This window comes from Pteronotus mesoamericanus, unplaced genomic scaffold, assembly GCF_021234165.1.
Source record: "Pteronotus mesoamericanus isolate MK-2021 breed Mesoamerican mustached bat unplaced genomic scaffold, CSHL_Meso_final contig_74, whole genome shotgun sequence".
Taxonomy (NCBI): domain Eukaryota; kingdom Metazoa; phylum Chordata; class Mammalia; order Chiroptera; family Mormoopidae; genus Pteronotus; species Pteronotus mesoamericanus.
The window spans coordinates 33,217,691-33,233,221 of record NW_026555247.1 but is presented as its reverse complement, the minus strand read 5'-3'; the positions used below and the strand labels follow the sequence as shown (position 1 = coordinate 33,233,221).

Below are 15,531 nucleotides of genomic sequence, written 5' to 3'. Positions count from 1 at the left end.
CCATGTCTTGGCCACTGTGAATAATGCTGCAAGGCACATAGGGCTGTATGTATTTTTGTGAATAAATGTTTTCAAATTTTGGGGATAGCTACCCAGAAGAGAGGTAGCTGGATCCTATGGTAACCTAATTCTCAATTTTTTGAGGAACTTTCATACTGTTGTCCATAGTGGCTGTACCAGTCTACATTCCCACCAGCAGTGAGTGAGGGCTCCTTTTTCTACAACCTCTCCAACACTTGTTATTACTTGTCTTGCTGATAAAAGCCATTCTTACCAGTGTGAGGTAGTACCTCATTGTAGTTTTGATTTGCACTTCCCTACTAGCTAGTGAGGTTGAGCCTCTTTTCCTATATTTGTTGGCCATTTGTATGTCTCCTTGGGAGAGGTGTCTGTTCAGGTCCTCTGCCCATTTTTTAATTGGGTTGTTTGCTTATTTGGTATTGAATTGTACAAGTTCTTTAGTACTATCTACTTTAAAACCAACTGTAAAAAGTAGGAATTCCTTAATGTAAAATCATTCTTTCCTCTGCATAAATGTCACTATTTGAGAAGTTTTTTAAGTGTCTGCCAAAATAAGATGTGAATTTTTAAATTTTAAAAATTTATTTAAAAAAGAACTCCAAAGGATCATTAGATTTGAATACCATTTTTACAGTCCAGAACAAAAACGCACCTGTTGAGCTGACCACCAGAGGGAGCAATAACTCCCCAAATACACCTCCACGGAGCCCTTCAGGAGGCCTTCTGGTTAGGGACGCTTTCCACCTCCTCTCCTTCAGGAATATGGACGGAGGGGTTAAGGGCAAGGCATGTCCTTAAAGATGTTGTGGTAACTTGGAAGTAGAAGGAGATAGAAATAATGTGGTACGTGTAGTAAGAGAATTTTTATATTATTAAAATTTATAACCTGCATATTGTAAAGAATGAGGGTCATAAAATAAACAATGAAGAAATGAGGGCAAGAAAAAGATGGTCATGCATAAATCACTGGGAGAGGACAAAAGCAGGGAAAGTAAATTCAGCCGAGTGGCAGGGAGGGTGCTGAGAGTCAAGGGGATTGTGTACACACAAGGGGTGGGCAGGGTGACATGGACTTGGTGGCCCTGGGCTAATGTGGGATGACAGTGGGGTACAAAGGTCTCACAGAGGAAAATCCCAGCACCATGAACAGCAACGGCGCACAGATGCACAGGGTGTGAACAAAGCCGGACCCCCCACCCCTGGGCAAGGTGGGTGCAAAGGCAGGGACACCGGCCTGGGGGCAGCCTCACAAATGAAAACAGTTCAGCTGTGCAAAAAGGGACATGTGGTCATTGTGGGGACCAGCAAAGGCCCAGAGGAGGAAGAGTGCAACCCCTGAGGGTGACCAAAGGATGCACAGGAAGCTCTTGGGTCAAGGCGGAGGGGCCAGGACCTTGACCCCTGGCGGGGCGAGCTGGCTGCACGGTGCCGAATGCCGTCTATGTTTGAGAGAGGGGCTTCTGGGCATACGGGGAGGGCCAGGGAGACGAGGGCAGCTGTGAGCAGCATTAAGTCTCCTACAGGGACACTGAGCCCAGGCCGGGGGCCAGAGGGATGCGAGAGCCAAGGATGCCTGGACAGGCGGTGGAGCCACCCGCTGGGACAGACCATTCCAGAGAAAGAACAGTTTTAAAGACTTTGACATTCCAGGCCAGGGAACTGTGGAAGGGCAAACGAATCTGCTCTCCAGGCCATGATGGCCGACTATGTACTTAACGACATAGAGAAAATGCAACCATGCTCCAGGGAGCCAGCTACACACTCTGGCAGAAGGGAATCTGCAAGCCTCGTTTACTGTCCAGGCTCTCGGGATGACACATAAATCACCTGAACAAAATCAGAGCCACTGGTGGCAGTGAACTCCCAAGAGTTTACAAGTCAGAACGAGAGCGAGACAGAGAACACAACATACAACCAACACTATCATTTTCTTACTAGCAAAAAGGAAAAAAAAAACCCAACTAAGATTCACTCATTTTTATTTTCCAACCAGTGACCCCCAACCTTGAAATATGGTATTGCTTTCAAATGCTTCTCTATTTTCCCACCATGAACACCTAACTGTGAGCATCGAAGAACAGCAGTGACTTGAAACAATACTCAGTTCTTCATTAAGGGAAGGACAACGGTGTACCTACCACAATGAGGGAGCGCGATGCCAACGCCCCTGAAGCACGTCTCCCACCCGTCCCTCGCGGGACGCTGGAGGAGGGCGCGCACACATTCAGAGGCAGGGCACGTGTTATTCCACCTGTGTTGATATAATACAGTAGGAATGCCAGTCCTTTCAATAATTTACTGAGGAGTTACACATTGCAGATTCCTTATTAAACATTACTTGCACTAAGGTCATAAGCCTAAGAAATAGGAGAGAAAACAGGAAAGATTTTAATTGTAATACGCCAACTTCAAGTATTGTCTGTATCTGGTTGTATGCCTATAAACTCCCGTTTATTTACTCATGTATTTATGTACAATGCAGTGAGAATCATTTTCTCTAAGACAGCAACATTTCACAGTTGTATTTATTTGTAGACTTTACGGAGAGTGCCTCTAAAAAGTGTCATAGCTATATTTTAATCACACTGTCCTTGAAAAGAAAAAAAGCTACTGTAATATCTAGGAAGCCATTCCCTGCCGCCCGCCCCGCCCCCATCCAAAAAGTCAATATTGGCTGAATTCCTGTTTGTCACTGACCACCCGGAAGCTCGAGCAAACAGTTTCATCTGGAAGTCACAGCCGGATGATGCTGGCACTCCCGGTTTTAAATACGTATGTTGTGGAGAAGCAATAGCTTACACTCTCGGGGGCGGCACCCTCTGTTACACACTGTCCTGGCTGCTTCTGCACTTCGTTGGGGCCATGAGTCCTGCACAGCCTCACCACTCTCTCCCTGGCCCTTTTAGAGAACGGGTCTGCTGGCCAGGTTAGGTAAGTGCCTACACACTAAAGAAGAGTTGTATTTACCATTTAAGAACCTGCCAGCTCCGTTAATCCTGTCAGCAGTCTTAAAACTCCTCATTTTTCCAGGTCCTTTTCCCAAATATAAACATCAACTAGAAATGACTTTAGGAGATCTCTGACAATTTTTCTTAGGAGATGAAATAATTCGACATAAGAGACGTGTCTCTGAGAAACAGAATACGCGGGGGGTTCCAGAGGTAGGTGCCCAAACTGGATTCTGGATCGTGCATCTTCCAGAGCATTACTTGCGGGTATGAGAATATTTCCGGCATCAATTAAGGGCATTTTTGCCGATGCAGATGCAGAGGCAGCTTGGAGAGAATCATTCTGAAGGCCCTCCCAGGGCCCGACTACAGAGAATGGGTGGGCGAGCCACCCTCGCCGTAAGCCACAGGGGAACCATGAACAGAGAGACAGGACGGTCACCCTCGCTCCCCTGGCGATGGAACACGAGCCTCAGTCGCCCGCATCTGACCACCAGCACTCCGCGCAGCACCTACTGCCTGGGTCCAAAGGCCTGGCGGAAAGCTCAATTCTTGTAAAATAAATGTCTTCTTCATTGTCTTACACATTCGGAGATACTTTCATTTCTGGCTCCTCTCAGGTTGGCAACATTCTGTTCTTTACTCTTTCCTACGTCCCCACAAGAGGAAAACCATGAGACAAATATGGACGGCTTGATGATAAAGCAAGAGTAACGGTGTTGGGGTGAGGGGTCGGGGGGTACATGCGAAGACCTGCAGTGCAGGAATGAACAGGGGGGAGTAAGGAGTGGCAGGTGGGGGGGGCAGGGAGGGGGAGAATACAGCTTGGGGCCCAGGACACACCGGACGGCAGGCAGATGTCCCAACCCTCGCCGCTCCCCAGTGGGGCCTTGCCATTTCTGGCTCCACGGGTGACTGCTGGCGACACTGGAGTGAATGACTTGTCCACAGCTCTTCAGCTGCTTGCTGATTTTTCAGGTTTCTCAGGCCCCTCTCTGATCAGATGAACAAAATTTATCAAGCATCTACTATGTGCGGGGCCATCCTCATTTTCCTGACACACACGAGATTCTCGGCCCTGCAGACTCAGTGACTGGAGCATTGTTCCCGGCTGACAAAAGCGAGGGCAGGAAGTCCTGCCCTTCCCCTCCACTCTGTGTCAGACACACCACTTGGCAAGCAAAGGCCCCTTGGGTGATGCCGACACATCCACGTGTCATAGCCCAGGCAGAGGAGGAGATTCTGAACGAGGGGTTCTCGCTGACGTGACATCGAGGCGTGGTATATAAATGTGGCCAGACATTGGGTCCCTCCTGAGCAGACAGCATCCCCATTCCTGTCCCCAATGTTTCAACTGAAGTTGATCAAGGCTTTAGATCTAGCTTGTAACGTACAGGAAACCCAGGAGAAACAAGGGCACATTATGTGATACCACAAGAAACAATCAAGTGTGATAAGTGAGACGACCTACTGACTCTTCATTGTCCCTTCAAAAGTGGGGAGAAAACCATTCTGGGTTAACAGAGTCTTAAGAGACCTACCAACTAAATGCGATACAAGATTCCGAATGGATTCGGATTTAAACAGACCATTTATAAAAGGCATTTTAGGGACAGTTGGGGGAACTCAGATAATGGAGTAGGTAATAGAGTCCATTAGGCAATTATTGTTCATTTAGTGAAAATTGTGGTCTGGTTATATAGGAATATGTTCTTGTTTTCTTAGAGATGCAGACTGAAGTATTTAGGGGCTAAATGGCATACTGTCTGTAATTCATTTTTGAATATTTCACTATTAAAAAAAAGGATGAAGCAAATGTAGCAAAATGCTAACAACCTGGGTCTAGATGACAGGGACAGAGGTGAGCTGGTGCCACAGAGCTGGCCCTGCACAGCCCCCGGCCTCCATCAGTTGCAGGCGCTCACTACAGGAGCATTTCTTGCTGCATCCCCCCAGTGCCCTTGAGCCTGTGCTTGTTTTAAATTTCAAATCACCAGCTGCCCAAAAAAAAAAAAAAAAAAAAAAAAAAAATGATAGCAACCCAACAGGTATAATTTGATGCTAATAACCCAACCTACAAAATAAAGAGGCAACTGTGGAGTGAGTGCTCTCGGAAGCCTTCTGCAGGGAAGCAGGAAACTCGAGGTCAGTCTGTCTCAGCCAATGTCCAGGAGAGCTCCACGTCTCAAATGCCGTGCACGTAACCTCACATGAACACGGGTCATACAGAGGAGAACAGGGAGGGGAGATCAAAGACTTGTAGGCAAGTGATCCCACTCAGACTGAACTGTTTAACCCATGATGGAAGGTTAAACGTCTTGAGATACAAGCGTAACTGAAAAAGAATAAAGCCTGAAACTTGGAAAAATAGTCAAAAATTTTTTTAAAAACTTTAAAATCTTACTTAGCAAAGTACATCTATTCTAAATCTACCACTTGATGATACAATGCTAAGAACCTGGTCAGCTGCCATACATATAATGGCCAGTTCTTTAAATTTGCTTTTAAAACAACGCCTAGTCATTACATCTCATGTTGTTAGAAGAACCCGCAGAGCCATCTAGCCCAATGGCCCACCCAATGGCTGACCCTTGGTCATTCAGGAAGAATATTAACCTACCACTGGGAAGAGCACTGAAGTCCAGTAAATCTGGACTCTTTTGGCTCCAGCACTCACTACAGAGTTGTTTCTTGTAGGGTTGATGACGATCCCTCCGAACCTCAATATTCCCACCTAAAAAACAGAGGTAAAGTTTCCCTCTTCATAAAGCTTGGGCAGAATCTGATGACACCATCACATTCCCTCACTGTGCCAGCTACCCTGTGAGCACTCAAAACAGTCTGTCAATAACACGAATACTTTGCTCAGTTTGCAGCTCTGTAACTTACTAGAGGTATAGACTTGACAGCTTACCTCATCTCCCGTACCCCCGTTTCCCTATGGGCAAAACAGAGAGAGCAATAGTACCTGCTGCCTGAAATGGCTGGGAGAACCAAATGGGCTCCGGCATAAATAGTTCAAACCGGGCTTGGCACACACACTCTACACATGAGCCACTGCGACTCCCTCCCCTCCATCCTTACACCCCATTTTAAGAAAGATAGGCTGTTACCAGTGTGCATAGCGTAAGTGCCCATCGGTAGGTGAGTGGATCGGAAAACTGTGGTACATTTACATGATGGAATATTATGCAGCAGAAAGGAAGAACTCCTACCCTTCATGACAGCATGGATGGAAATGGAGTGCATTCGGCCAAGTGAAATAAGCCAGAGGGTGAAAGACAAATACCATACGATCTCGCCTGTAAGTGGAACCTAGTCAACAAAACAAATGAGGGAGCAAGAAAGAACCAGAGACCTGGAAATAAAGAACAAATTAACAGTGACCAGGGGGGAGGTCAGGGGGGAGGGGGGAGAACAGAGGAAAGAGGGGAAAGGTCAAGTAAGGATCCTGTATAAAGGACCAATGGACAAAGGCGACAGGGGGTGGAGGGAGGACTGAATGTGGGGATAGGGCAGGGTAAGAAATGGGGAAAAAATGGGGACAACTGTAAATGAATAAAAATTTTTTTTAAAAAAAGAAAGCACATGCTATGGAAAGTGGTATAGAGATCCCTCAAAAAATTAAACACAGAACTACCTTATGGTCCAGCAATTCCACTTCTGGTATTTATCCCCCCAAAAATCCAAAAACTAATTTAAAGAGATACACACACCTCTATGTTTATTGCGGCATTATTTACAATAGCCAAGATATGAAAGCAATATAAGTATTTATGGAAAGATAAATGGATAAAGAATATACGGGACATATACACAATGGAATACTATTCAGCCACCAAAAACCAAAATCTTGCCATTGACAACAACATGGATGGACCTAGAGGGTATTATGCTAAGTCAGGCCGAGAAAGACAATTGCCCTATGATTTCATACATATGTGAACCCTAAAAAAAATAAATAAATAACCTCATAGCTAGAGAAAGTGAACGGATGGTCGCCAGATGGGAAGCAGGCCGGGGAGCGGGGTACGGCGGAGGGATAAGGAAGTACAGACTGGCGGTGGCAACGCGGTCGCAGCGATGCGAAGTTCAGCACGGGAGTGTGGTCAACAGCCACGTAGTAACGACGCCTGGCGCCAGGTGGGTGCTGGACTTACTGCAGTGGCCACTTCGTGAGTTACAGAAATGTCCAGTCACCAATGTTGTACATCTGAAACTAGTATAATATTGTATGTCAGCTGTAACTGAAAATGTAAAAAAGTATGATTCACTTTTCCCAAACTGTACACCTCTTTGTGGCCAAACACCAGGACTCATCCCCACCCCACCAGAAAGTGTCTAAAAGGCTCGCTCCCAAGTCCAAGGCTGTCCCGCTGACCCCTGCCCGGGCCGCTGGAGAGGCCTGTGGGCCGATGCCTCCACCGCTCCTGTGAGCAACGTCAGCCAAGCTGACTGGGGCCTTGACCTTCCACTGCAGCCACAGCTAGGCCCCCGAGGAGACGCTTCTGATTCCACCATCACAAGACAGCGTGTTCCTCTGCTGGGAGGTGAGGCAGCAATTTAGCACAGACACCCAGTGGCGATCACCCACACCAGCCACTCCGCTGACTCCCTGAGGTCCTTTCCTGATGCCAGCCTTTGCGCTTGCTTCCCATAACCTCCTCCCTTCCCCCCCACTCACCTTTATCCGAGTCCTAGGCAGGCCTAGGCCTCCCTCCCTGGCCTACAAGGAAGGAGCCTTTGTGAGAATTACAGAAAGTACCTGCCTGGGGTGGCGTGGGGTGGCGTGGGGTGGCGTGGCGGGGGGGCGGCGGCACAAGGAGGGTGAAGCCTGTTGAACGAATGGCACCTCCGTGAGGATTAGAAAACACTGGCCTTTCCTCCAGCAGGCCATCTGGGGCCACAGCACACCTTAATGACATTCCACTTACTGAGTTCAAGTCACTTTACTGGGCAACTGCCATGTGCCAAGATCTCTGGGCTCTCAAACAGGAATAAGAAGGGCAGCAGCCTCTGAGCTGACCAACTCTGTTAAAGCAGGGGCTGGAGGGCAGAGGAGGCTCCTGGAGCCACCACAGCCCAAGGACAAGAGCTGTTCTGTCCTCCTGGGCTGGGGTGGATGGGGCATGGGGGTGGAGAGCTCAGGACAGGTGCTCCCGGCCACCGGAACTAGGCCAGGAATGAGCACAGCCAGAAGGGACGCGAGCAGACGCCACGCAGGGGAAAACATAAGCAAAGGAGAGAACCAGCGCACTTCTGGGTGCGTTTGGGGAACAGTGAGTTTCCGGGGAGGGCGCAGGAAGTGGACGGGAGGAGGGGAGAGGAGGCGGGTCAGGACCCCACGCAGCTGCTCTCCCAGTAAATATCTGAGAACCTGTTATGTGCCCAGCCTGGAGAAGAAAACAAAACATAACACTGGCCATCAGAAGCTAACAAGTATTTATGGAGAAACAGTTCTGATGACAGAGCTATAGACCGTACTTGCAGATGTCGGGGCACACCAAAGACAGGACGCGCTCTCCCGGGGGCCTGGGAGGCGGCCCTCCGTGCCAGGGGAGATGACCGCTGAACTGGCTGACTGCTCAAGAAGGAGGGCCAGAAGTTGCCCAGATTTTGGTGACTGCGGGGGCCCAGACAGGAGGGTGTGCTGGGTGCGGGAATGAGGGGTGCTGGCTGCGGCCAGGGGTGGGGCGCGGAGAACAGGACCGGAGGGCACGGCTGGGCAAGGTCCACGGGGACTGCAGGCCCACACCTCACCAGGGCACTGGGATTTATTCCACAGGCCAACGCAGACCAAAGTAGCTGGCAAGCAGCGGGGTCTATGTGCGCTAGGCCTGCGTCTTAGCGAAAACACCCCAGCGGGGCTGAGCATGAGGCGGGTGGAGATGCTGGCGCGTGACTTCAGAAGGCCCAGAGAAGACACGCCACCCACACGCTGAGGTGGGGGGTGAGGGCACCAAGGAGGAGGCGCCCTCAGGTACAAGAGAGCTTCCCAAGCGCAGGTGGTCCGCTAGATGCCGCACATCAGGCCTTATCTCAGGAAGACAACGGCCCCATTTCGAAAAAGGATGTGGGCGCCCAATATACGCCGTGTTTTGACATGGTTTTACTTCCTTTTTGACATTTTCTTGGCATTTTAAGATTCTGAAAAAGATCTCCTCTTGCTTGGCTTTCAAAGAAACAAAAACTTTTTAAAAATATGACGTAGCATTTTCCCCCCCACTGTATGGATCATAAAGATCAGATGTCTCTGACCGGGAGTGACCAGTCTCCACTTACACGCTATGTCCTGACATCCCGTATGATTTAGCATTTGTTCCAGACAAAAGTCTCCCTGTTCAGATGACAGATTATACGACTGCCCTCCCTCGACCTGAAAGTATGGCCCAAGAGAAAACATCTTTCTCCCCGGCTGCCATTTCCACATGGACCAGCTGCTCAAAGGCTCAGGGAGAGCGACAGCGTCCCTATCAAATCTTCTTTCAACAAAGGCTCTTTTAAGGAAGCCGGCCTCTGCAGGGAGGCGGCTGGAAAGTGAGCTGGCGTTCTCGGAGCCGCACCAGACGGAGACCGCAGACAGGGAGAAGGGCGTTTCAGGCGCGGGACACTCGAGGGTGAACGCACCCGTGCCGCGCCCCCATCCCCGCCTCGAGCGCGAGGCTGGGCCACAGCCTCCAGTCCTCTCACCTGCAGCCTTAGGCGGCCCCCTGGGGCAAGGCGCCCACGGGGAGACCTGGAGCGCTGCGCTCCCCACCCCACTGCCACCACCGCTTGACCAACACCACCTCTTGCCTCTTCTTCCCCTTCCTGCACCATTACCCTCTCGCACCTCAGGCCAAGCAGCCCAGGCCACCTCCCTGGAGGACAAAGGAGAGGGGGCTCCTGAGACCCTAAATCCTGTCCGTCAACACATCCCAGTCTCTATGATAGGATTTCTACCACTTGGGAGTTGCTGGCGAGCTCTCTCAAGAAGAGCGGCCTTCCTTCTCCACCCCTGAGCCTTTCTAAACAGGAGTTCGGTTCATGCCCATCTCTTCTTCTGTGAAGGGAGGATGAAGGGCAGAGGCGGAGGGAAGGTACAGGGACAGGCCGGGGGAGAAGGCGTGCTTGCTGGCCTGGGGCTCTGAAGGACACAGAGAGAAGGGTCTCCCTCCATCAGAGAGCAGAGAGCAGAGAGCATGTGCTACCAAACCATCCCCCGCTCGTGGCTGCTCCCTCAAACGTATGTGAGAGCTGCCGGGCAGCCAGGCTGTCCCCCGAGCCTGCCACGCCAGCTACGGGGTAATTTGAAGGGATTTGCCCATGATACCGTGGAGGAGAGCGCAGGTCACTGGGCAAAAGATCAAGGTGATAACTGATGCCACCCTCGAGGGACATGCCCACATGGCCTGAACCAGCGCTGTCACCTAATCCTTCTGGTTTAGCTCACTCACTGGCAAATGGGCCCTCAAAGAACAATGGCACTTCAGAGAAAGCTGACACCTGAGAGAGGTGGGGAGGGAGGGAGGAAGGCAGGCGTGTTAGAGCTCTGTTAATGTTTAGGTTCTATTTATCAAACTAAGAAAATTTAGGGCAGAATTAAGATTTAGAGCTCCTGGCTAATTTTCTGGTACTTGCTCCATTAAGACAAAACACTATTTATCTTTCTAATTAACATCTTGAAGCCTTATCTATAATTCTGCTCTACCCGGTCCCTAAGAAATGGCCCTGCCTCTTTTCATATAAACAGTAAAAATTTCCAGGCTCCAATCTGCTTGTCTCCTAAGATTTGGATCCTAATCCCACTACCAGTTTCAACCTCAGACCTTCTGACCATAAATACAATCGGAACCAATTTCATTTATTTTAATGAAGGGCTTTGAAGAAAACAAAACAAAAACAAATCAAAATAAAAATTTTTAAAAGTACACACACTTTCCAAATCCAGTTTCTTCCTGCAAAACTATAACATTCGTTGAAAAGAGTGAGGGCGAGAAACAGGCGTTTTTGCCATCAGAGCACAGTCTACCTGTCAGCATGCGAATGTCTAAATTAAAAAACCAGTTTGCCCCGTCTTGTTCTCAGTGCTCTGTGAGAGAAAGACACCGTACAAGCGCGATGTCTCTGTCCTGAATGAATTTCCGATCTGGTGAGAGATCAGGGAAATGTTAGAACGTCAGCCCTGGCACGTGGTAAACCGGCAGGGGCAACCTCACGGTCGAAGAGGGAAGGACCTGCCGGTGGGATGCGCTCGCCTCGCACATCAGCAGCAGCCCAGGCCCACGTCAGTATCCCCGAGCGTGAGGTCTGCTGTCACAGGACTCCGACGGCTACCCCTCAGTCAGTCACTTAGGGCACACGTAAATATGAAAATTATTTAAAAACGTGTCACTGATGTTCAACTCCCATCAGTTTTGAGGTTTTTTGGTAATTTTTCTAGGTACTATTGTAGTATCAGTAAGAAAACTTACCGATCTCTTTGATGGGCAAAACTAAAGCTCTAAGTGCCGACAGGACCGATAATCACAAGATCTGCCTCCCAAAGGCAGAATAATCTTCTGGGTGAGCAGGAAGGTAAGGTTCACTAGATAGAAGGAGGCCTCGTGACTGAGGGTCTCCCGTGTCAGGCTGAAGGTCACTACAGGGGACAGTGCAGGGGGCTCACAGGACAATCCAGTGTCATAATGAGGTGAGTCCAGCAGCAGCCACCACAGCCCTTGTGGTGAAACCCCATGATGCACTTGGCATGGAAAGGACACTGGGCAGGGGACAGGAGGCCTGTTCCAGCACCACCAGCACGTGTGACCTGGGCAAGCCGAACCCTTTCTGGACTTACGCTTTGTCAACCATAAGTCTGAAGTCCAAAAGGTCTTTATTCAAAACCTGGTTCAAATCCTGTTCCAATTGGCTCTCACTTCACTCTGCTCTCAGCCCAACATGCACAGCAACACATTGCAGAGAGCCAGTGGGAACAAGAGGGCTGACTACAAGGATATTGGATGCAATACTCAAAATACAAAAGCTAACACACTCGGAAAGTCCAGGCTGCTCCCCTGTGTGGAATCATCAAATGCATCCAAATCACCAAATCTCTTAGTTCAGGTTGTATATGCCAAGGAATACGAAGTTTTCTTCGGAACAAAATGACACATTTGTCCTTCTCTAAACTAGGAATTTTAAAAAAGAAATATATTAAAATGAGCACAGACTTATTCGCCAAACTGTATTTTCCCACTGCGAAAAACGGAAACGTCAGGACCAATTTCCTCGTGAAGTCAGCCCATGGGAAGGACTAGCCTGCTGACCGCTGCGGTGGTAGGCGGTCGAGGCCCGCACAAAGCGTGGTCCCCGGACCCGCCACTCCTGCGTCACCGCCGCCGTCAGAAACGGCCAGTGAGGCACAGTGCTTTCGCTTTAAGAAGGCCTCCTCCGGTGTCTCGCTGCAGGCCTCTGCCCGAGCAGGGCCAGAGTCTAGCAAGCCTACAATAACCTACAAAAGACTACAAAAAAAGTAAACATACCTGGCTCCAAAGATGTCTTTCTTGGCGAGATCAATTCCGGAAACAACTTTCACTCGCAGAATACGTGACTCTCCCTGTTAGAGGAGGGAAAAAAAGTTTTTTAAAAATGAACCTTCAATAGATCACATTTTCACCCAAAATCAGGGATTCCTCTCTGGGCCAGTACTAAAATACAGGACAAACCAATGCAAGCATAGGCAACTGCTCCTGCACTGAAGTTCAAAAAGCTGCGTTGAATTAAAGCACAAGTTTAATTCAAACTAGGTCACGCAGATCAATTATTTCTGTCACTGATAGGAAATACTTCCCGGTTGTACCAAGAACACAGCCGCACACGTGAAACCACCTGGATACATGCCCAAGTGCAACAAGGTGGCCTGAGATAGGGCTTTCATGTGGCAAAACATTTCTTCAATGCTATGGTTTCAAAATGTCAGTGCTGACCGCCAAGCACTGTTCTTCAGTCCCCATAAAAAGAACTAAAAAGATCATCCTGAATGGAAATCACCCCAAATCATGTCAGCAATCATTTGCTCATTCATCCCAATACTGTCTAAGCAGCCCCTATGCACTGGGCACTGAGCTAGACATTGAAATATCAACATGAACATGCGTGTGGTCTGCTCAGTGACATGCAGACCGTCAGCCCCCGGCGGCACCATGCCCGAGGGCATGGGTTGGAGAAGTAGTCAAGGCTCAGACACTCAGGACAGATCAGACGGCCGGCGGGGGGCAGAGAGGGTGCCTGCGGAGCCAGGCAGGCAGAGGTCCAGGTTAACTCTCAGGTTTCCAGTTTAGGTCACTGAGTGTTAACATAAAATAGAAGATTAAATTGAATTCGACTTCAAGGAGCCTATGAAACAACCAGGTGGAAAAAAATAAATGATTAAATTGATAAATGGGACAGATGTCTAGTCTGGGTTAGACTTGGGGGTTGGCCAGGTAGAGTTGGTAGTTACAATTAGAGGTCAGTGGAAAGTTATCTAAGAGAGAGAAAAGGAAACAGTGTGGCCTGGGATGGAACCCTCGGGATACAAGTGCTGAGGAGGAAGAGAGCCAGACTATGTACTTCATCCACCCCATGTTTAGTCAAAGTCTAGGTGAGGAAAAGAAAACCCAAATGACCGTGTAGATCAAGTCACGACAAGGGACGTAACGGAAGGGCGAAATCAAACACGGAGAGGCCAAGATGCTGAAGCTTTGTCCACCAGAGCAAGCAGGCAAACTCGCAATTGGAACCCACGCTTGAGATCATTTCCCTTCGGGGAATCTTCCATCCATCCAACTATCCTTCTGACCCAGCCCCGACACATGGCTGCTCACACACGAACATAGCAGAGCACCGCGTGGTTAAAAAGAAGCCTCTCAACTAGTGTGGGCTTATGATTGCGCTCAAACAAGGCCTGCACTCATGCTCATGGAAGAGTCACGGCAAGTCAGGAATAGCTCCCAGGCGTAGCAGTGCGCCCAGGTGTTTATCAAAGTCCTGGGTTCTGTGCCCTTCCCTTGGTTCCTATAAGTGCCCAGCTGACTGTCCTGGCCTTTCTCTCACACGCTCACCTCACAGGCCCTTGTCAAGGATTTTTCTTAGCACAGATGTTATCTAGGTTGAGGCTCTGCTCTGTCTCACAGCAGGGTGTACCCCACTGTCCATCACTCGACATCTCCCATGGCCAACTCAGCTCAAGGAACGTCGCAGGGAAAGTATTTTTCACACATCGGTCACAATTTGGCACCACACCTGTGTAGAGTTCACAGTACACCTGGGAAGAGTTTATGGTCCTCGAGTGCCCAGAGCATACAAACTAAGGACAATGGGTCTAAACAAAATCCTTGTCTGCCAGGATGAGAGTTTGTTAAAGACTTTACTTGAGATGGAATGAGGAGTCATTCAGAAGAAGAAATGGAGGACAGGGAACATATTTGTCTCCCTGCTAAGCAGTAACTCCTTCACTCATGTGGAACAGCAAGTCTATTTCCTCACCTAGTCTTGCACTGGGATTGATTTGGGGGAGATAGAGAAGGGAGTATGTCTAGGATGGAAACCAAGATACAGTCACCAGTCACAGCAGAAAACAAGACTTCTCTGTCTTGTAGCCCTTGGAATTCTCAGAAACCCTGGGCAGTGTCCTGTACTTCCCACCAACTTGATAGGGGCTTAGGTCAACCTTGTCTGGATCCGAAGGAAAAGCCCAGCTAATACCTAGTCCCCTTAGGTTTACATCGACATTGGGTGAATGTTCTTACGTTAGGTGCATAAATCTACTTTCCAAAGGCATACATTTTAAAATCGGCAAACACTGACATGAATAAATGAATAAAAATAAATTCAAGTAAAGGCATAACTAAAATTTGTATGGAAATTGATTTATTCATTTAGTAAGCATGAGCATCTGTTCTAAGATCTAGGGACACAATAATACAGATGAAACATCCCACCCTAACCTGCCTGGTCACGTTCTAGTGTTACTGAGAGTGCATTACCTAAGAGCTCTCAGTTATGTGGGCAAACAAATCAGGAGAGTCTGCAGGGCAAATGGAAATGCATAATGGTAATAATTTTAAGTGCTTTATTCAGCACTTTACATTTTGTACACACACCCTTTCACTAAACAAATTTTCATTTAGGAACGAATCCTAAGAAAATAAGCATTTGTGGCTAAAACTAGCTAAAATTTTGGACCGTCCCCAAAGCATTTTTTAACTGAAAGAAATCTAAAAGCCCCTCGAAAGTAGGCAGCTACATGTTTATAGCCATTTGGTGCAATGGGCTACAATAGAGTCATTAACAATGTGTGAATCTGCAATGACCTTCATTCATTCCACAAGCATGTACTAGGTTCCCACTCCCATGGGCCACACCCACGATCTGGGGCTACGGATGTGAGCAACATGGAGTCCTAGCCTCGAGGGGCCCACAGTCCAGGAGGAGGATAGGCAGACAACAAATACGCCAATGCAAACGAACAAGCTGCATGACTTCTGAGGGCGGTTAAGTGCTTCGATGACAAGGTGACAGTTAAACGTAAGTAAGGAGAGGGAGAGGGGGAGAAGAGTTA

The 15,531-nt window shown here is 48.7% G+C and overlaps 1 protein-coding gene across 2 annotated transcripts in view; it reads right to left on the bottom strand.

Annotated features, from left to right (window-relative positions):
• Positions 1-15,531, bottom strand: part of NEDD4L (NEDD4 like E3 ubiquitin protein ligase) — a 298,669-nt gene that overhangs the window by 194,343 nt on the left and 88,795 nt on the right. For both annotated transcript variants that reach the window (XM_054583731.1, XM_054583732.1), the window contains exon 2: positions 12,473-12,546. In XM_054583731.1, coding sequence (XP_054439706.1) covers positions 12,473-12,546 — 74 coding nt within the window. The remainder of the gene's footprint in view (positions 1-12,472; positions 12,547-15,531) is intronic.